This window comes from Phaenicophaeus curvirostris, chromosome 15 (assembly GCF_032191515.1).
Source record: "Phaenicophaeus curvirostris isolate KB17595 chromosome 15, BPBGC_Pcur_1.0, whole genome shotgun sequence".
Lineage (NCBI taxonomy): Eukaryota > Metazoa > Chordata > Aves > Cuculiformes > Cuculidae > Phaenicophaeus > Phaenicophaeus curvirostris.
In genome coordinates this window covers 18,681,893-18,702,103 of record NC_091406.1, presented here as the reverse complement: position 1 = coordinate 18,702,103, position 20,211 = coordinate 18,681,893, and the positions used below count along the sequence as shown (strand labels likewise).

Sequence of the window (20,211 nt, the reverse complement as noted above, 5' to 3'; positions counted from 1 at the left end):
TGCTTTTCAACTCCATCCTATCCCATCCCATCCCAGCTTCAATCATTTCCTACCAGACAGAAACCGCAGGATTCTGCTTGCAAGTTCAAGAGGGAACAGAGCCCCATGCCCACAGCTTAAACCTTGTTTTCCCTCACTGTGACAGCTACAACCTGTGGGTTTGTTTAAATGGAGATGTAAACACGTGCTCTTCCTTATCAGGAAGATCAAGCACAATATGTTTGCTGGAATGAACCAGGCAGGAGTAAGCGGCAGCGCTTGCAGCCCAGGACCAGGAAGAACAGGCTTTAGTTTGATCCCTGTTACCTATCAGATACCCAGACACATCAGTCAAAAACAGCCTTCTCCAGTTCCACCACTCCAGTTTCAGTTGCCTCCACCTTGGCTTCATCAATCAAGTTGTCTAAAAAGAAGAGGAAATTCAATTAAGAAGAGCACTGCTGTAAGCACACTCCCCTTGTCCTTCTCCAGCACATCCCACAATCCTCATGATGCCCCCACGTGTCCCAGTGCAGGGCTGTGCTCTGCCTGTGCTGCAGACACCCAGCCTGCTCACCACCTGCTGCTGCAGAATCTCCTCCTGAAGACCAGCACACGCCTTTCTCTTGGGAAGGACACCACAGGGTAATGGTTTCTTCTGGAAGCTGCTGTCAATATGCAGCTGAACACGACCCAGCAGTGGCCTGGTTAGCCAAGGTGGCCAACAGCATCCTGGCTTGGATCAGGGATGCTGTGGCCAGCAGGACCAGGGAAGTCATCCTTCCCCTGTACTCAGCGCTGCTTCAGGTTGAATCTCGGGTTCAGTTTTGGGCCCCTCACTACAAGAAAGGGCTGGAGCGCGTCCAGAGAAGGGGGATGAAACTGGGGAAGGGGCTGGAGCCCAGGGATTCTGGGAGCAGCTAAGGGACCTGGGTCTGTTTAACCTGGAGAAGAGGAGGCTGAAGGGAGACCTCATCGCTCTCTGCAGCTCCTGGAAAGGAGGTTGTGGTGAGGTGGGTGCTGGGCTCTTCTCCCAAGGAACAAGAGACAGAATGAGAGGAAATGGCCTCAAGTTGTGCCAGGGAGGTTCGGATTGGATATTGGGAAAAGTTTCTTCACCATAAAGGTTCTCAGGCACTGGCAGAGGCTGCTGAGGGTGGTGGTGGAGTCCTCATTCCTGGAGGTGTCTTAAAGACGGGCAGATGAGTTGCTCAGGGATGGTTTGGTAGTGGACAGGTACGGTTGAACTGGATGATCTCAAAAGTCTTTTCCAACCAAATGATTCCATGATTCTATAATACAAAACACTGAAACCTGGTAGCTCTCCCTGTCCAAACACAGCACCACGTGGAATCGCTGTGACCAAGAATTGGGAGATGTGCTCCAAACGAAGCAGAGAAGACTGGCTGCAATACCCATCCCACATACTGAAAACAAACACCAGAGGACAACTCAGGTCCAGGAAAGAACATGGAGAGGAAAACAAAGAAGCTTTGATAACCAACAGCTCCAGTGAGCACAGGGATGAAGCAATAGGGTTTGCTGCTCCAGGACCAGGATCTGACAGGGCTGGTTTCAGCCAAGTTATAAACAGTGAACGGACTGACCTGTCCACGGCTCCACGTTCAGGTCCAGGTTCTGGCACCGAAGGCAGAGGCAGCTCTGCTCTTGTACCCTGGGAGTCATGTTCATCAGCCATCTCTGATGGTGAGGTCTGCAGCAGAAGAAAACAAAGCATTAAAATTCCTGAAAGCAGTTGTGTTCCAACAGGGAAAGATCTAACAACGAAAGATTTGTTGTTGAGTTTACATAACGAGGATCCAGGAAAGCTGGGGAGGGGCCGTTCATAAGGGAGTACAGGGATGGGAGGAGGAGGAATGGCTTTCAGCTGGAAGAGGGGAGACTGAGCTGAGATCTTAGGAAGAAACATTTTGCTATGAGGGTGGGGAGGCCCTGGCCCAGGTTACCCAGAGCAGTGGTGGCTGCCCCATCCCTGGAGGTGTTCAAGGCCAGGCTGGATGGGGCTTGGAGCAACCTGATCCAGTGGGTGGTGTCCCTGCCCGTGGCAAGGGTTTGGAAACTGAATGAGCTTTAAGATCCCATCCAAACCATTCTGTGATTACCTTCCACAACTACCTTAATGCCCCCACCTCAGTCCCGTTTGGAACCCACACTCACCAGACCTGCTGGCAGCAGCTTGCAGGGCTCAGCACGCTGTGTGCGGTGCAACCTCTTCCTTTCAAGCTGGTCACTGGCGAGTTCCATTTGATGCTTCGCTAACGTCCAAGTAGTCGAAGAAGCCATGTCTGCCACTTGTGGTTTTAAATTCCTTACAAATCCCTCCCCAGCTCCATTCTCTCTCCCCAGCAAAGCCCTCATCCCTCGAGTCACCCTCGTACAGGAGCTGTGCTGTACCTTGGATCATCCTTCTCCACACCTGGCCTAATACCACCATTACTCGTTACTCTGGGCACTCGGTGGTAACGCTGCCAGCTCGAGGGACAGACCTGGAGCTCACTTGTGGCCAAGTATTGCCTCCTCCCCACGAAGCTGAAGCCGAGAACTGGTGGCTGTGTAACCATCCTGGCAGGAACAGGCAGTGCCTGTGGACACAGGTTGTGCTTCCCTCCTGTCCTCACCCACCTCCTGAGATACCATTGGTTCAACGTTTCCTTTGTCTTCCCAACCCCTCTGTTTTTCCACAGGTCTATTGGTGTAGACCAGGCACAAGAGGAACCTCAATCCACACTGGCCAGCAGATCACTTGATGAAGAAATGTCCTGGACCTGGGGAGGGAAGAGGGAGATCACGGCAAGACTAAAACCAGAGAAATGCAGTCACTCCTTGGGGCTATAGAATCATGGAATGGTTAGGGTTGGAAGAGACCTCAAAGCCCACCCAGTTCCAACCCCCTGCCATGGGCAGGGACGCCTCCCACTGCATCAGGTTGCTCTAAGCCCCGTCCAACCTGGCCTTGAACACCTCCAGGGATGGGGCAGCCACCACTGCTCTGGGAAACCTGGGCCAGGGCCTCCCCACCCTCACAGCAAAACATTTCTTCCTAACATCATTGAAATCTCCCCTCTTTCAGCTGGAAACTGTTTCTCCTCATCCTGTCCCTGCACTCCCTGATCCAGAGCCCCTCCCTAGCTTTCCTGGAGCCCCTTTCAGTACTGGAAGCTGCTCTAAGGTCTCCCCCAAGCTTTCTCTTCTCCAGGCTGAACAACCCCAACTTGCACAGTCTGGCCTCATACAGGAGGTAATGCAGCTGAAAACCGTTCCCCCAGTCCTGTCCCTGCAATCCCTGATCAAGGGCCCCTCGCCAACTTTCTTGTAGACTTTTCCTTTAGGAAAGCAGGACAGCAAAGAGGAGACTCATGGAAACGGCAGCTCAGAGGAATCATGGTATTTAGACCCATGAAGGTTTCTTGGATCAGCCCTGCCAGCTTTCTGCAAAGCTTTCAGTGGAACAAGCCCCAGGCAGGTGTGTTCACCATCCCCCATGTCCTCTTGTAAGAGAACGTGGGGTCCATCCTCATTGCGCTCTGAGGCTGAGAACTCCCAGCACATGCTCTGAGGAGGTGAACACCCTCTGCTCATCCAGAGGGCAGTGGACACCACCCTTCTAGGGTGATACAGATGTTCCCAACCCTTGGGAGAACAGGACACACAATGTGTGAGCATTAAAGAGACAAACAACAGGTCAGGTAAGAAAAATACTGTCTCTTCCTTTAATGTTTAAAGACATCGATAAACAGAATGATACAGAGGCTGAAATCCCACCACCGCACTCCAACCCAGGGCAGGCTCTGGAAAAGGAGCAGCAAAGTTTGGAATTTGAGGGATGGGCAAGAGAAATCTCTGCTGTGTGAGGAACAGGAAACAAGGACTTGGAGGAAGCAGCTTCCCTCTCCCACAGGTAGAGCGACATCTCCTGGACACAGCCAGGAGGGAACGGTTTCCACTCAGCAAGCAGCCCACATCTCTTGCTACCGCACAGAAGAGCCATGTATGAACTTGGAAAACCCAGCTGGAAGCAACATTAGAGGTGCAAGACGCGCTATGTACTGACCTTGGCAGCCAAACCTCTGTTCCACAGCGATTTGAGCCTCTCGAGGAATAAAAGAAACAGGGAAGTTGGGTCCAACTCGATGAATGTGAACACAAAACTGAATGGGGGGAAAGAAATAAGACTACACCCTGCATGTGTTCCTTCACCCTGCTCCATCAGCTGCCTCCTGCTCCTGGGATGCTCCTGAACCTCATCCCACAACTGGCCTGGTCTTCTCTAATAGTTTTCCTTGGAACTGTGGAGCGCAGGATGGTCAGAAGGGACATCAGGAAGCAGCCCTCGGTGCAGGACTGACTGGGTACCAGAGTGGAGGGCTGAGAGAGCAGGATGTGTCGAGTGTTGCTGCTGAGGAGAGGCAGGGATTGTAGGCACAACCGCTATAGCTCCCACCTTGCCAGCAGGAGCCTACAGGGAGTTTCAGGGGTGACCGAACCAGCACAGGTCAGGCTCTGACAGCAGTCGCCCGGCTGCCAGCCAGCACACAGCACAAATTTGAGCGCTACTTGAATGTCCATTGCTCACAGCGGTGACAGCCAGAACCGTAAGGAACACGTTGCAGCGCTCTCTGCCTCTCCAGGTAGCAGTGGTGCCATTCCTGCTGCCACCGCACGCAATCAAACACGAAGGGAGGGCAAAACGGCTCCTGCACAGCCCAGTTAACAGCACCAAGCACCCACGTCCAATGTGAGGCCCCCCGCAGTCCTGAGCCCCAGCGCAAAGCCCTCAGATCTCAACGTCGCTCTCTTTGTCGTTATCGTGGTCACCGTCATAAAACTCGTTAGCAGCTTCAGGCCTAGGGGAAAGAGAATCACAGTCAGTGAGGGGAGCCTGGAGGCATTTGGGGCCAGAGATGAAGCACAGGTCATGCTGCCAACATTCAGAGCATGCCCTGCACCCAAACGCTCCAGGAAATCCATGTGAGGAGACAGCACATTTCTCAGGAAAGGCTACCCAGATAAAACCAGGGATTTAGAAATGATGTAGTATCTGTTCTAGGTAACAGATGGTCTCCAGTGGATCACCTGCTCATCTCAGCAAGGACAGAAAGGGAAAGGGAAGCCCATTTCTCCATAACGAGAGCCAGTACCTGCTGTAGTTTTCCTCAGAGCCTCTTTCCTCCGGATCAGGCTCATCTGTGCGATCGTAGCTAAGCAGGTCAGAAGGGACATCGTGGATCTGCACACTGGGAGCATGGTTCAGCATCTTCAGATTCTCAAATATCGTCTGTCTGATCTGATCCAAGTACTAGGCAGAAAAAAAGAGGAATCGGCTGTTAGCGCTGCTGCCTGCCTGCATCACCTGTATGGTGGCCACAATACAGAAACCTGTGCAAAAAGCCATTTATCTGAGCAGAGGTGGTGGGAGAGGTCATTTAGGCACACAGAAAAGCATATAAGGTGCTGGGAGACCTTGGAGCAGCCTCCCAGTACTGAAAAGGGCTTTAGGAAAGCTGGGGAGGGCCTCTTGATCAGGGACTGCAGGGATATGACATCGGGAAATGGTTTTAAATTGGAAGCAGGAAGATTTAGATTAGACATTAAGAAGAAATTCTCCATGAAGAGGGCGGGGAGGCCCTGGCCCAGGTTGCCCAGAGCAGAGGTGGCTGCCCCATCCCTGGAGGTGTTCAAGGCCAGGTTGGATTGGGCTCTGAGTAACCTGATCCAGTGGGAGGTGTCCCTGCCCATGGCAGGGGGTGGAACTGGATGGGCTTTGAGTTCCCTTCCAGCCCAAAACACTTTATAATTCCATGAAAACAGTGAGACAACCCAGCAAGGCTCTCAAAGCTCTGAGAGTTTCTGACATTCCAGAGGAAAGCCTCTGCTGTTCTTAGTCAGCCCCACAAGAGCTCCTTATCTGGGCTCCACCTGGTTCCACAGGCAAAACCCAGGGTTCTGGGAGCACAGAGCTGAATGCTGCCCAGCAGCTGCAAGTGCTCACCTGCCGCGAGTTCTGATTTTCAATCCTCGTGCTGACGTCAGGATGCAGGGTGAAGTCTGGAGCAAAGTATTCGAAGTACTCTGTGGCAGAACGAGCAAGAGAGTTACAGAACAGGAGATGGAAAAGCCAGCCAGGAGCTGCACGGCTCTTCAGGGAAGCAGAGCTCACTCTCCCACCTCAGCAGGGGTGACCCCACCCTAAAAAGCAGCGATGCACAGTTCTGCAGCCACATGGGACTACAGTAAAGGATGAGGATGAACGGTTGTAAGCTGAAGGAGCGAAGATTGAGATGGGATGTTATGGAGAAATGTTTTCCTGTGAGAGTGGGGAGGCCCTGACCCAAGTTGCCCAGAGCAGTGGTGGCTGCCCCATCCCTGGAGGTGTTCAAGGCCACGTTGGATGGGGCTTTGAGCAACCTGATCCAGTAGGAGGTGTCCCTGCCCATGGCAGGGGATGGGTCTGGATGGGCTTTAAAATCCCTTCTGAACCAAACCACTACATGATTCTATGAAACAGGGTGAGGTAAAGTAACCCTCAGGTCACTGAACACAAAGTGATCCACAGTAAATGACACATGGCACAGTACAGGTGTGTCTGCCCAGCTAAGAATATAAGTGGGCAGCAGGAGGAGACCAAGAACGACTTTGACCTTATCAGGTCTAAGGGCTATCACCTTGGCCCTGATTTTATCTCCGGTCAATGCAGAAGTGTTAATTCTTCATCTGATAACAGCTACTTTAGCTCAGCTAATAAGGAAAAAACACAACTCCAACTCACCACTGTAGGGGAGCTCTTCGCTAATTGCTTCCTCTACAAGCAATGATGTTTCATATGTCCTGAAAACACAGAACAAGAGGAGCTCAGTCCAGAAGAAGCTGCATGGTGCATACAGGGACAAAGCCCACAGCAACTGCTTGACCAGCAGCCTTCAACAAGCAGAGAAGACACTCACCAGCACCGCGCCACATTGCGGACTGTGTAGCCACCTCCTCCCAGAACCAGCAAGGGGATGTTGAAGCTCTTCACATACTCCACGCACTCCCTAGAAAGCCCAAACAAAAGATGTCAGAGCTGTTAACTCAGCATGGACTCATGTGTCAGAAATGCTACTGTGTGCTCATACATAGCCAGGATATATCTGGAACTCAGAGCTTCCACGCAGGAAGCCTGAACAAGGCCCTACCCTGAACCACCCACCTTGTACACAGCTTCATTCCACGACCCCTTCCTGTCACACATGAGTTAAAAATATCCCAGAAAACGGATGGTGATGATAGAAGGCCAAAGTTGAAGCTCAAGCCTCACAGCAGAGGAGCCATCAGAGCCCTCAAGACCAAAGGACAGTCCTTCAAACCACCTGCTCTGCCACAGCCCTGCCATACTCACCCGTGTCCTCTTATACTGAGGTTAAAACATCCCAAACGGTCACAGCCCAGGGAATCCGCACCACACTGGGGAACAGGAAAACAACAACTGAGTTTTAGCCATAGAGGCATTGCGTTCCAAACATCCCCATCCCTATCCCTCGGCCACTCTCAACACCAGAGTGTACAAATAGAAGCTCAGCAAGGATACATCAATCCTGATCTCTGGGAAGAGAAGGTAACACATGGATAGGACCCTCCTCCAACCTGCAGCCTCTGGAAGGGATAGGCATGTGCGCAGAAGGATGTTTCCGTACCTGCAGCACTATGCAGGTGGGCTGGTAGTAATCCACCACCTGGTTAATGACCGGCTGGAAGAGGTGTTTGTAACCTTGGGAAAGAAAGGGAGATTAATCATGACTCTGGAGCACAAGGACCAGCAAATGTCCAGGGAAACAGCAAGGAACACCGACTTACTTTGGTCATCAATGCCGTCTCGTAGCGGCACATTGAGACAGTAATAACGACCGCTCTCTGCACCAACTTCGTACATGTCACCTGGGCAGGGAAAGAGAAGAAAGTCACAACAGCTCTGAGGCTTCAAGGCTAGATCTGATCTGGGTTTAGATCTCCTCAGCCAGCTAGGATCCCTCTTTCTTACAAGTGACTACACTTCCATTCCTCTCTAACTGCTTTTCCATGCTCTTTCTTCCATAATTTCTCCCTGCAGCTGCAATTTGGTGGGTTTACACTTTTAAACTCCCCAGGAGCTTTCAAAGGCTTTGGGAGTGAGGCCAGGCTCACTCTGCAAGGGAAATACGTACCTGTACCAGGAAAGAAGTAGTTCCCATATTTGTGAAATGACACTGTCATGACACGGTCGGTCAGGTAGAAAGCCTCCTGCACACCATCTCCGTGATGGATATCGATATCGATGTACAGAACACGTGGGTGATATCTGTTGAATATAGGAGGAAAAGCAGCATTGCTGATGGTACTGCACCCAACCTCACTGCTCCCACATGCCTTGGTATTGCCCAGAGCTCTGAAACCACCACCACCAGCTGTCTGCAAGCCCGGTGGCCAAAACAACTCACCTGTCCCACCCCCCAGCTTTAGATGAACGATATCTGTATACAGTCAAAACACCCCATATCTAAAACATTTACTCCAATATGCTTGGGAGAAGACAGTGGAATAAAAGGTTTCCACATGGGGCCAGAAATATCTTGGAAAGCAAATGACAGAGAGCCTATTTTAACCACCTATGGGTTAGAAAGCCATGGAGATTTGTTTCCTCCAAAACCAACCTGTTGTTCTTTAATCTTTAAGAGCTCCAAAGACTTTTACCAATACAGTTAACTCATAGTATGGTTTGGGTTGGAAGGGACCTCAAAGACTATCCAGTCCCACCCCCTGCAATGGGCAGGGACACCTCCCACTCAATCAGGGGCTCCAAGCCCCATCCAACCTGGCCTTGAACCCCTCCAGGGACGGGGCAGCCACCACTGCTCTGGGCAACCTGGGCCAGGGCCTCCCCACCCTCAGAGCAAAACATTTCTTCCCAAGATCTCATCGCAATCTCCCCTCTGCCAGCTGAAAACCCCTCATTCCATCCCTGCAGTCCCTGATCCAGAGCCCCTCTCCAGCTTTCCTGGAGCACCTTTTCAGCACTGGAAGCTGCTCTAAGGCCTCCCCAGAGCCTTCTCTTCTCCAGGCTGAACAACCCCAACTCCCTCAGCCTGTCCTCATACGGGATGTGCTCCAGCCCTCAGATCATCTCTGTGACCTCCTCTGGACTTGCTCCAACAGTTCCATGTCCTTCCTGTGCTCAGGACTCCAGAACCGGACACAGGGCTCCAGGTGGGGTCTCACCAGAACAAAGTAGAGGGGCAGAATCCCCTCCCTGGCCCTGCTGGTCCCGCTGCTTTGGATGCAGCCCAGGGCATGGTTGGTTTCTGGGCTGAAGTGCACATTGCTAGCTCAGTTGAGCTTCTCCTTGCCCAGCACCCAAGTCCTTCTCTTCAGGGCTGCTCTCAATCCATTCGCTGCTCAGCCTGCAACTGTGCTGTCTGTATGTGTAAGTGAAAAGTAATCTATCCAAGGAGGAGGCTGGAACAGTGACGTCCTCCATGTGCCAGGTTACTGGCAGCCCTATGACCCAGCTGTTTAGCACCAACACCACCAGGATGGAACACATTTGCTGAAGAAGCAGCTGGCTGTGACATGGAGACACAGAGTGAAGAGGGGAGATCACAAGTAAAGGCAGTGGGGGAGTAATAAAAGCTGATGTGCTGTCAAGCACAGGGGACATGGACCTAACCCTGCCCTGCTTGCAGCTCCAGATCTGCCTGCTCACTTGGTGAAAACTTCTCCAACTGTTCCCAAGGCAATACTGCATCTGGTCAATCCCCAAAAAGCAGGGGATCTGGCAACTGCACCAAAAGCCTAGGGAGGGACCTGAAGAAACCAAAACAACACTGAAACAGAGAGGAAGAGTGTGGTTTGTGCCATCTGCCTTGGAACCATGGCTTTAGGCAGTGATCTGATCAAAAGGGATAACAGTGCTGACCCTGTACCTCGCCTCGGTCTCCCAACAAAGACATAAACCATTCCAGACAGCCCAGACCATTCATCCTGTAGAGAAATGACAAGAGGAGAAAAAGGAGGTGCACACACAGAGCCCTTGCACACTGGTAGAGGGAGAAAGGGGCCTTCCAAGAGCAGAGGCACCAACTACTCCTGTGGTGGGAAGTGAGCCCAAGCATGCAACCACCTGCTCTGGAAATAGTTCCTGAAAAAACAGAATAAAAGAACATCGACATTTTGTAATCTCCCACGGGGGTAACTGGGCTCTATGTGAAGCCTCTGGCACTTGGGACTCATGTGCAACCAGAAAACGGGTGTGCTGGGATACACAGCGGTGCTCTGAGGTTCCAAACACAGAGCAGAAAAGACTGGCAGAGAGGAAGGAGGCACAAGAAGCCCAAACGTATGGCATAAGTGTGGCTTTGTGAGCGAGTGAGCTTGCCATCAGTCATGTAACTACTCTGGTCAACCTCAAACCTTTTCTAAAGCCCCAATATCTTGCCTCAGATGTAACAGGGGTGGTTTGGAGTACACAATATGATAAATATCAAATGTAGTCTTAGAAACATATAAATCTCTGTCTCTGACTCCCTTCCACTCAAAACAAGCACCCTTTGATCAGCCATGTGTTGCTCAAGCTCAGTTCTTAAGCCACTCAAGCAAATCAAGTAGGATCTGAGCCACTTAATGGCTCTGGTGAGCCATAACTTGCATTTATCTACAAAAGACTCAGTGCAGCAAAACTTCTGAGGCTCAGGAACCCCTGAAACAAGTATTTCACTGTATTTCATTGTAAGAAGAAATGGAATTGAAGAACTCTTAGGTTTCACTCAAGCTGCATGCAACGAAACCGGAGTCAGATATTCCAGTTCTCAACCCTCATTTCTTGTGCCTGAAGGGAAGTCCAGGCCAAAAGTAATCCCACCTGGAGTACTGTGTCCAGTTCTGGAATGCTCAACATAAGGACATGGTACTGTTGAAAAGCATCCAGAGGAAGCCACGAAGATGATCCAAAGGCTGGAGCACCTCCCATATGAGGACAGGCTGAGAGAGTTGAGGTTGTTCAGCCTGGAGACGAAAAGGCTGTGGGGAGACCTTAGAGCAGCTTCCAGTACCTGAAGGACCCCTACAGGTAAGCTAGGGAGGAACTTTTTACAAAGGCCTGTCGTGACAGGACAAGGGGAAACTGCTTTGAATTGGAAGGGGCAAGATTCAGATTAGACATTGAGAAGAAATTCTTCACTAAGAGGGTGGGGAGGCCCTGACCCAGGTTGCCCTAGAAGTGGTGGCTGCCCCATCCCTAAAGGTGTTCAAGGCCAGGCTGGAACTGGATGGGCTTTGAAATCCCTTCCAACTCAAACCATTCTATGATTCTATGAAAAAAACAGTTGTTGGCCTTCCCAGACTCTGAAAAGGCAATGAGAAGAGGAAACAGAGAACCAGCAAAAGGAAATCAAGACACAAGCCAGGACAGTTCCACACTAGCCCCAAGTCCTTACTTGAGCAGCTCCAGGATGCCAATAACAATGTCGTTGACGTAACAAAACCCAGAAGCCTGCAAGACAAAGAAAACCCAACAGCATTAGAATGGGATCAACATGGAGCAAAGGCCTTAACAAGACAGAGGAGAATGGAGATTTGCCTCCTTACCTCAAACTTTTTGGCATGGTGCAGGCCCCCTGCCCAGTTTATTGCAATATCACAGATCTGGGGAAGGAAGGAGAAATTTAAGGTAACACCATAGAGACAAACTTGAACCCACATCCCCCAGTGCACCCACCTCAACCCGCTCAGCCCTGTGGCCCACAAACACCCTCTGGCCTTTCCTTCTCCTACAGGGACCTTTCCAAAGCTCTAGCTTAGTCACTAGCCCAGCCGACAGTGCTGGTTACACTGCGTCCTAACTGGATTTGTCCCGTGCCTTACTTACATTGTCTGTTGGACCACTAAGATCTCCCACCACTGCTCCCCACTCCAGGCAGAGCACCAGGTATGTACAGTTTACACTCCTTGCACTTTACAGTCCTCAGACCTTTCTCAGCACCCCAAAAGCCCCAAATCTCTGTAGTCCTGGTTGACACCCTCACAAGAGACTCTCTTCAGACCTTCTGTGTGGTCTCACTGAGCGGGTTTCTACAGAAGAGCCCTGGAAGCACTCCTGAGGCTTCCCAGGCTTCACTGTAGACCCCAGATTTGTTCTGCAGCACTGAGAATGCTTTGAGGGTTCAGTACAGGCAGCATCAACGTCCTGTGGGTTTCCCTGTATTAAAGACTTGATAAAGAGCTGCCTCTGGCAGCACAGGGATGGTCTCAAGTCCTACAGTGCTAGTTATTGACACTGCAACACAGCAGTGCTTGCTATTTGCTTTACAAAACGCATCCATGAGGTTCTCCTTAAACTGAAATCCAGTTGGCTTCTGTCTGTGTTTGAGAAAGAGCAGCACATCGGCTGTTACCTTGTTGTTCAGCTGTGTTGCTCCCTGCAGGGAGGCCCCAGTGTAGCGGGAGCAGAATTCGAAGAGGCCTGGAAACACTGGGCTGAAAAAGAAACCACAATTCAAACACAGAGCAACTTCTCACTCCTTCCTGCTTCCCCAGAGCAAAGCCAGGAATAAAACTGTCCAGGGAAAACGCCTGCGGCAGATCAAAACTCATTCTCTGGGTAAGAGTTAATGTGAGATCACTCTGACCCTGTTTACAACGGCAGCAAGTGTTTCAAACACAATGGGAAATGCAGGAATTTGATAACCATCACCAAAGCTTCTGAGCCAGCCTGGAAAGACTCCTCTACTCATGTGTGCTGACGTCTACCCCACAGCCCTGCTGAGTCGAGCCCAGAGCAAAGACACAACATCAAGAGATGAGAGGACTGCTCTGCTTCTGCACTGTCTGCCCCCGGCTGCATCTGGAAGAAAAGACTCCAGGGAGACCTTAGAGCAACTTCTAGGGCTCCAGGAAAGCTGGGGAGGGGCTCTTGATTAGAGAGTGCATGGATAGGATTAGGGGAAATGGCTTTCAGCTGAAAGAGAGGAGACTGAGATGAGATATCAGGAAGAAATATTTTCCTGGGAGGGTGGTTTGGCCCTGGTACAGGTTGACAACAGGTCATCTTTAAAGGTCCTTTCCAACCCGAACCATTCCATGATTCTAAGGGCTGTCAGAGCAGACAGTTGTTCTCATGTATTCTGTGAGGGGAGAACTACAAATGCTCTCAGCGGAGGAGTTATGTCAGCTACAGAACAGTGTTACCTCAAGGAGTTTTAATGATTAGGCTGAGAGACAGAAGACTGTTTCACAGCATCACTGCTTTGATGACCAGAAAATGTCATCTTACCAAAAATAAAAGAGAAAGTAAAACCCAATCTTTAAGCCATAACTTGTCCACAAATGTGGTTTGTGACCTGATGGCAGTGAGCTGGTTACAGCATGGTTTGATTCAGAAGGGACCTTAAAGCCCATCCAGTTCCAACCTCCTGCCATGGGCAGGGACACCTCTCACTGCATCAGGTTGCTCCAAGCCCCATCCAGCCTGGCCTTCAACACCTCCAGTGAGAGGGCAGCCACACCTCTGCTGTGGGCATCTTGGGCCAGGGTCTCACCACCCTCACAGTAACAAATTTCTTCCCAATATCTCATCTCAATCTCCCCTATTTCAGCTTAAAATCATCCCCCCTCGTCCTATCGCTGCACTCCCTGATCAAGAGCCCCTCCCCAGCTTTCCTGGAACCCCTTTCCAGTACTAGAAGCTGCTCTAGGTCTCCCTGCAGCCTTCTCTTCTTCAGGCTGAACAACCCAAACTCAACCAGATGAGCCATACTGCTGTTTCCTTAGCCACCCTCAGAGCCCTTCCACACGTTTCCTTCAAGTTTCACCTTAAATTCTGGAACTGAATATTCTCGACAAGATCTCATGCAGTTTTGTACAGAAGCATGAGCATCTCCTTAGTTCTACCTGGAAATCAGGCTCTCAAAGCAGTTGTGGATTTAACAGCACACGTTGCTGAAGCTAAAACGACAGGCAATTACTTAAGTAGTTAGGGTGCTTGAGAAGAACGGGAGGCTCTGCAGGAACAAGTAGAGCAACAGTCTCTAATCCAACAAGCTTACACCTAGAATATAGGTCTTAAAAGGAGGTCTGCAAGGTCTGAGAAGGAGGGACAGGAATCCTGGAGGTTCCAGTAATCCAATACACACCTGACTCTGGGTAAAAACAAGTAAGGAATGGGACATTCTAGAAGAGCTCTCCAGACAGAAGCAGTGCAGGAGCGCCCTTCGCGACCGCAGGAAGCACTCACCAGTCATCGCCCACATTGAAGGCATTTAGGCTCTTGGTGAAGCCTTGCATGTTGTTGGGACTCACTCTCTGCAGGAAGTCTATGTAGTCCTCGGAGTGGAACCGGCACATGTCATGCTGGGATGCCTGGTACGGTTTGAAAACCTTCAGGAGAGAAAGGCGAGACTTATTTCCCATCCAAACTCCTGTTTGCTTTGGCTGGAAGAGATCTCAAGCTGATTGAAAAATGCCCTGCCCGAGGTGGATCAAAACACGTTTCAACACACAAGGTTCTGGACAGTCGTGTTGGTTCAAATTCAAGTTTCTCCATGAGGCTGCTCTACTGGCTTTGTGTGGCAGTAGTTTCATAGAATCAAAAAATCATTTAGCTGAAAAAGACCTACGAGATCGAGTCCACCAGTAAATGTCCACCACAAAACCATATCCCTGAGCTATCTACCAGTCATTTAAACACCTCTAGGGATGGAGACTCCACCAGTTCCCTGGGTTCGGTAGCAGGGAGGCTACAGGGGTAGCTTCTGTGAGAAGCTGCTGGAAGCCTTCCCCACGTCCAATAGAGCCAATGCCATCGGCTCCAAGATGGACTCACCACTTGGCCAAGGCTGAGCCCATCATGAATGGTGGAAGTGCCTCTGGGACAAGAAGTGTAAGAAGGAGGGAGGAAAAGCCCTGCAGAAAAGCAATTGCAGCTTGAGAGAGGGTGTGGAAAGAGAAGAGGGAGAGGAGATGTGAGAAGCAACTCTGCAGGCACCAAGGTCAGTGGAGGAGGAGAGGGAGGAAGTGCTGCAGGTGCTAGAGCAGAAATTCCTGTGCAGATTGAGGTCGACCTGCAGCCCACAGAGGTCTATGGTGGAACAGAGATGCATGTGCTTGGGATTTACCTCTAATGTGTCACTGTGTGCTCCTAACAGCTCAAGATTTACCCCTGAAGCGTCACCATGTGCTCCCAACAGCTTGGAATTCACCCCTAGTGCGGGGCTGCAGGTGTCAAAACACAGCACTAGGAGAGGTTGATCACACATCCTTCCCCACAACCTCAGAACAAGTCCAACTCGATTGCTTGACTGCAATCACCTACAGTTGCAAACAACAATTGATGGTCAAGTTCCATCGTTGAGTTCTACAACTATTTTGAGAGCCTTCAACCATTTCCAGCCCATGAGGAACAGTGGAAGTGGCCCGTTTCCAGATCCTGACTGCAAAGGATGAGGAACACGCATGGGATACATGAGCATAGAGAGGGAGGTGGGGGGAAGCCCAAGCCCCCTCACAAATCCGAGCAACAGGGTTTTATGCCCTTTCCCCTCCTCTTCCAGTCTACCAGCTATGCCTGATGATGACAGCGACAGAAGCCCTCTTGACCTCTTTAACAAGGTAATTCCCATGAAGACACCATAAATGCATGTCTGTCCCTCCACGTATGTGCACACATACAGGCACATAAACCCGCAGCTGCTTGGAGCTGTAGCCTTTGGCACTGGGAACCCCACTCTGGGCTGAGGCCTCTCCCCAGGGAACATCAAACGCATCAAGGCTGTGCAGACAAGAGGCAGTGGCTATTCCCGGCCCCTGGATCGGACAGCGGGGACTGGAATCCTGCCAGGCAGCCCAGGAATTAAACTGCTCAATGGTCTGAAACAACTCCAAAGCAAACCCGCTGTGCCAAAAGGGAGAATAAGCCATCAAAAGACAAAAGAAGTCGTCGCCAAACAACTTGCAGCTGCAGGTTCTGCATGTCAAGGTGAGGAAAAGCCACCTCAAAAGGAGCAGAAAGATTTCTACCATTCCTGCCTTGATCTCGTCCTGTGAGGCATTCAGTTACACACCCTGTACTTCCAAGAGCTTCCAATTCACTCTGTGCTGTAAGAAGATGCAGAAAAGTGAAGAAGGATTCAAGGAAAAGGAGCTTGGTTCAAACCTGTTTGCACCCAGTGAAATAAAATACAGAAAATGGGCTTGGAGCAGCCCAGAAGAGAAAGACCTGGGGTGCTGGGCAAGGAGAAGCTAAACATGAGGCAGCAATGCGTGCTCATAGTCCAGAAACCAATGGCATCCTGGGCTGCATCCAAAGCAGGAAAACAAACAGGGCAAGAGAGGGGATTCTGCCCCACTGCCTCGCTCTGGTGAGACCCCACCTGGAGCCCTGCGTCCAGTTCTGGAGTCCTGAGCACAGGAAGGACATGAAGTTGCTGGAGCAAGACCAGAGGAGTCCATGGAGACAATCTGAGGGCTGGAGCACCTCCTATACAAGGGCAGGCTGAGAGAGTTTGGGCTGTTCAGCCCTGAGAAGTGAAGGCTGTGGGTAGGCCTTAAGAGCAGCTTCCAGTACTGAAAGGGGCTCCAGAAAACCTAGGGAGGGGCTCTGGATCAGGGAGTGCAGAGACATGACCAGGGAAAATGGTTTTCAGCTGAAAGAGGAGAGATTGAGATGAGATCTTAGGAAGAAATGTTTTGCTGTGAGGGTGGGGAGGCCCTGGCCCAGGTTGCCCAGAGCAGTGGTGGCTGCCCCATCCCTGGAGGGGTTCAAGGCCAGGTTGGATGGGGCTTGGAGCCCTGATCCAGTGGGAGGTGTCCCTGCCCATGGCAGCAGGTTGGAGACTGGATGGGCTTTGATGTCTCTTCCAACTCAAACCATTCTGTGCTTCTATGACTACAGAGGGGGTGCCGCACAGCCCCTTCTCAGCCACCTTGTGAAATTGCTGCTTGTTAGGTATGGGATGGGATTAGGGAAATCCTTAAAGGCACTAAGGTGAATCAGTGAGCCTCGTTCAGCTTTCCATGGTCACACCGATCACTAAGGTCACTGGGTCCTTCCTAAGGAGCTACAGATCCAGGCACTTCTGCATGATCCCCAGTGGTGCTGCCTTGGCTCCAGGGACAGCACAAGGCACCACCAACCTCTAATGGTGCCTCCAAACCCACTCCAGCGTTACAGCAGGGGCTCAGGATGATGAAAGAACCTGAGGGTGCTTAAAGCATCCTCTGCATCAGCTCTATCATGGGCTGGGCTAAAAGAGTGGCTGAAGTAGGAGCAGTGATGCAAGAAAGCTATGGATAACCCACAGACACGGCCCACGGAGGGCAGGAATAGAGTCAGCATAGATTTCTGGCACCACTTATGGGTGTCAAAGCCTGAAATGTCCCTTCTCAAGGACTGCCAGCCCCAGCCCGTTCCGTGCCCTTTGCCGGACCCCATGAGAAGCAGCTTACGATCATCTTCTTGTAGAGGCCATAGTGCAGGACCAGGCTGTGTGTGAGCGCCAGGCGGTGCGGCTTCATGGGGTGCCCAGCTCCTGGAATGGGAAAGGCACTGGGAGTCAGCAGGAGACAGCAGGAATCAGCGCAGACACAGTGACCCCAACAGAGAGAACACACGACACCCAGTGACTCCCAGGAGCTGCCAAGGAAGTGGGGGGCGATGGGACACGGGGTTCCCTGGGAGCCGCCAGGGAAGCTGGGGGGGCGACAGAACATGGGGTACCCCAGGAACCGCCAAGGAAGGTTGGGGGGGGCCGGGACACAGGGTTCCCCAGGAGACGCCAGGGAAGGGGACACACACACGACACATGGGGACCCCTGCGACACGGGAACCACCGGGAGCCACCGGGGGGACACGGCGACTCCTGGGAGCTGGCGGGGGGGGGCAGGACGAGACCGGGACACGGGGACTCTTGGGAGCCGGTGGGGGGCGGGGGGGAACGGGACCGGGACACGGGGCCTCTTGGGAGCCGGTGGGTGGCGGAGGGGAACGGGACCAGGACACGGGGCCTCTTGGGAGCCGGTGGGTGGCGGAGGGGAACGAGACCGGGACACGGGGACTCCCGGGAACCGGCGGGTCAGGGGGCGGGACGGGACCGGGACACGGGGACTCTCCCGGGAGTCGGCGGGGGGGGGGAGGGGCGGGCAGGACCGGGACACGGGGACTTTCCCGGGAGCGAGCACGGGGCTGGGAATGACACACGGGAATCCCCCGGAGGGGACACAGACGACACACGGGAACTCCCGGGAGCCGGCGGTTGCGGGGGGGACCGGGACACGGGGCCTCCCGGGAGTCGGGCGGGGGGGGGGAGGGGCGGGCAGGACCGGGACACGGGGACTCTCCCGGGAGCCAGCACGGGGATGGGGGATGGGATGACAAACGGGAACACCCCCGGAGGGGACACAGACGACACACGGGGACTCCCGGGAGCCGGCGGGGGATGGGGGCGTGGAGGGACATGGGGACCCCGGGGAGCCGCAGGATCCCGGCCGCGCCCGGCCCAGGCCTGGTGAAGGTCGGTGCCCCAGCCCGCCCCGGTGAGGCGGGGCCGCCCCGTCCCGCACCGTAGTGGAAGTTTCCTACGTCCGGGTCATAGAAATAGGCCACGGTCTTCGCCATGGCGGACAGGCCGCGCTGCCGCTTCGCGCCCCACTACGTCATCACTCCGGGACCGCGCGGCCGCTGACGTCATCGCTGCGACACAGCCAGGCGGGGCTGTGGGCGGGGCCACATTTTTTTTTTTGGGAAGGGGGCGTGGCCTGGGTGCCAAAGGGGGCGGGGGCGGGGCCGGGGCGGCCCCGCGGTCCTAGCGCCGGCCCCGGGCAGGGCCTGCTGGTTCCAGTTTTCCTTCCCGGCCTGATCGCAGTCGTTCCAGAGTGATCCCAGTCATTCCCGGCTGATCCCAGCCATTCCCACAGGATCCCAGTCACTCGCAGCCACCCCCAGTCACTCCCAGCTGATCCCAGTCACTCCGCTGTGATCCTAGTCACTCCTGGCTGATCTCAGTCATTCCCAGCTGATTCCAGACGCTCCAGCGTAATCCCAGTTACTCCCAGTGGATCCCAGTACTGCAACTGTGATCCTAGTTGGGGGCAGTCACTCCTGGCTGACCCCAGTCACTCCTGCAGGATCCCAGTCACCCCTGACAGATCCCAGTCACTCCCAGTTGACCTCAGCCTCTCTAGCGCAATCCCAGTCACTTCTGGCTGATCCCAGCCACTCCCAGATCATCCCAGTCACTCCCACCTGATCCCAGTCACCCCAGCGTGATCCCAGTCACTCCCAGTAGCTCCCAGTCACTCCCAGCTCCCACAATCTTACAGCTTCCCCCAGTCACCCCTTTTTGCCCCCCAACCCCTCCTAAGTTACTCAAAGCTGCCCCCAGTCACCCCCAGTTACTCCCGATTGCCCACTGGTTTCTATCCCGTAATTTAACCCTACGGCTACTCCCAGTGACCCCCAGTTGCCCACTGGACACTCTCCTGTAACTTAACCACGCAGCTGCTCCCAGTCGTGCCCAGTTACTCCCAGTCACAGCCAGTTACTCCCAGTTTTCCACTGGATTTGCTCTTGTAACTTAACCCTACAGCGGCTCTCCAGTCACTCTCAGTTGCCAACTAGGTTCTGTCCTGTAAATTAACCCTATGGCTGCTCCCAGTCACTCCCAGTCACTCCCAGTTACTCCCAGCCTCTTCCACTGAGGGCACAGGGGTGGGTTCCCCCACCTTGCTGGGATTCACCCCCTCCTGTGGAGCAGCCCCGGCTCCGTGTGGGATGGAAACCACCACTTATATCCTAGTGGTGCTTCCCACTTGCCAGGGTTCAGGTCCTCCTGACCACTGGCAGCCTTTGAACCCTTCCCACTGGGTTGGCAGGGAATGGGGACAGGGAGGCACCGCCAGGCAGGTGGAGGACAAAAGCCAGGTGGAAAATTGCTGTGTGAGGAAAAGCATCCATGTGGAACAAGGGCCAAACCCTCCACCTCACCCAGAGCTGGCGAGGGACGGGGATGGGGCTGTACCACAAGTGACGCTGGTGGCAAACATCTCTTCCTTGTGGCATGGAAAGAAGAAAGGATGAAAGGTGGTGCTGCCCGAAGGATGGGAAAATAAATTGTCTGAAATCGGTGCTTTGCAAGGACTTGGCGCTCCGGGTCTCCTGCATGATCACTTCCCGTGAGCACGAAGCCAGAGTGAAGGATGCTGCTCTGGAGGAAG

The 20,211-nt window shown here is 52.9% G+C and overlaps 1 protein-coding gene and 1 long non-coding RNA gene across 2 annotated transcripts; both read right to left on the bottom strand.

Moving 5' to 3' along the window:
• Positions 1 to 792: 792 nt before the first annotated feature.
• LOC138726989 (uncharacterized) lies at positions 793 to 1,130 on the bottom strand. The gene is made up of 3 exons (XR_011338507.1): positions 1,099 to 1,130; positions 924 to 970; positions 793 to 831 (listed from the first exon to the last, which is right to left on the bottom strand). It is a non-coding gene; the product is annotated as an uncharacterized lncRNA (long non-coding RNA).
• Positions 1,131 to 3,682: 2,552 nt separating this feature from the next.
• Positions 3,683 to 18,658, bottom strand: HDAC3 (histone deacetylase 3). The gene is made up of 15 exons (XM_069869669.1): positions 18,559 to 18,658; positions 17,446 to 17,528; positions 14,237 to 14,379; positions 12,399 to 12,480; positions 11,593 to 11,649; positions 11,442 to 11,497; positions 8,178 to 8,311; positions 7,831 to 7,911; positions 7,671 to 7,744; positions 7,376 to 7,440; positions 6,942 to 7,031; positions 6,767 to 6,825; positions 5,990 to 6,069; positions 5,139 to 5,296; positions 3,683 to 4,844 (listed from the first exon to the last, which is right to left on the bottom strand). The coding sequence occupies exons 1-15, from the start codon at positions 18,611 to 18,613 to the stop codon at positions 4,775 to 4,777; spliced, it is 1,287 nt and encodes a 428-aa protein (XP_069725770.1). The 5' UTR covers positions 18,614 to 18,658; the 3' UTR covers positions 3,683 to 4,774.
• Between the last annotated feature and the right edge of the window lie 1,553 nt (positions 18,659 to 20,211).

Bases quoted from the DNA above. Each gene is read 5' to 3' on its own strand.
- HDAC3 (XM_069869669.1), bottom strand. From the start codon at position 18,613: ATGGCGAAGACCGTGGCCTATTTCTATGACCCGGACGTAGGAAACTTC. The intron at 7,912-8,177 runs GTACGTATTTCC...TTCCCTGCCCAG, and splicing joins CTACTTCTTTCCTGGTACAG to GTGACATGTACGAAGTTGGT. The intron at 6,070-6,766 runs GTGAGTTGGAGT...GTTCTGCCACAG, and splicing joins CGAAGAGCTCCCCTACAGTG to AGTACTTCGAATACTTTGCT.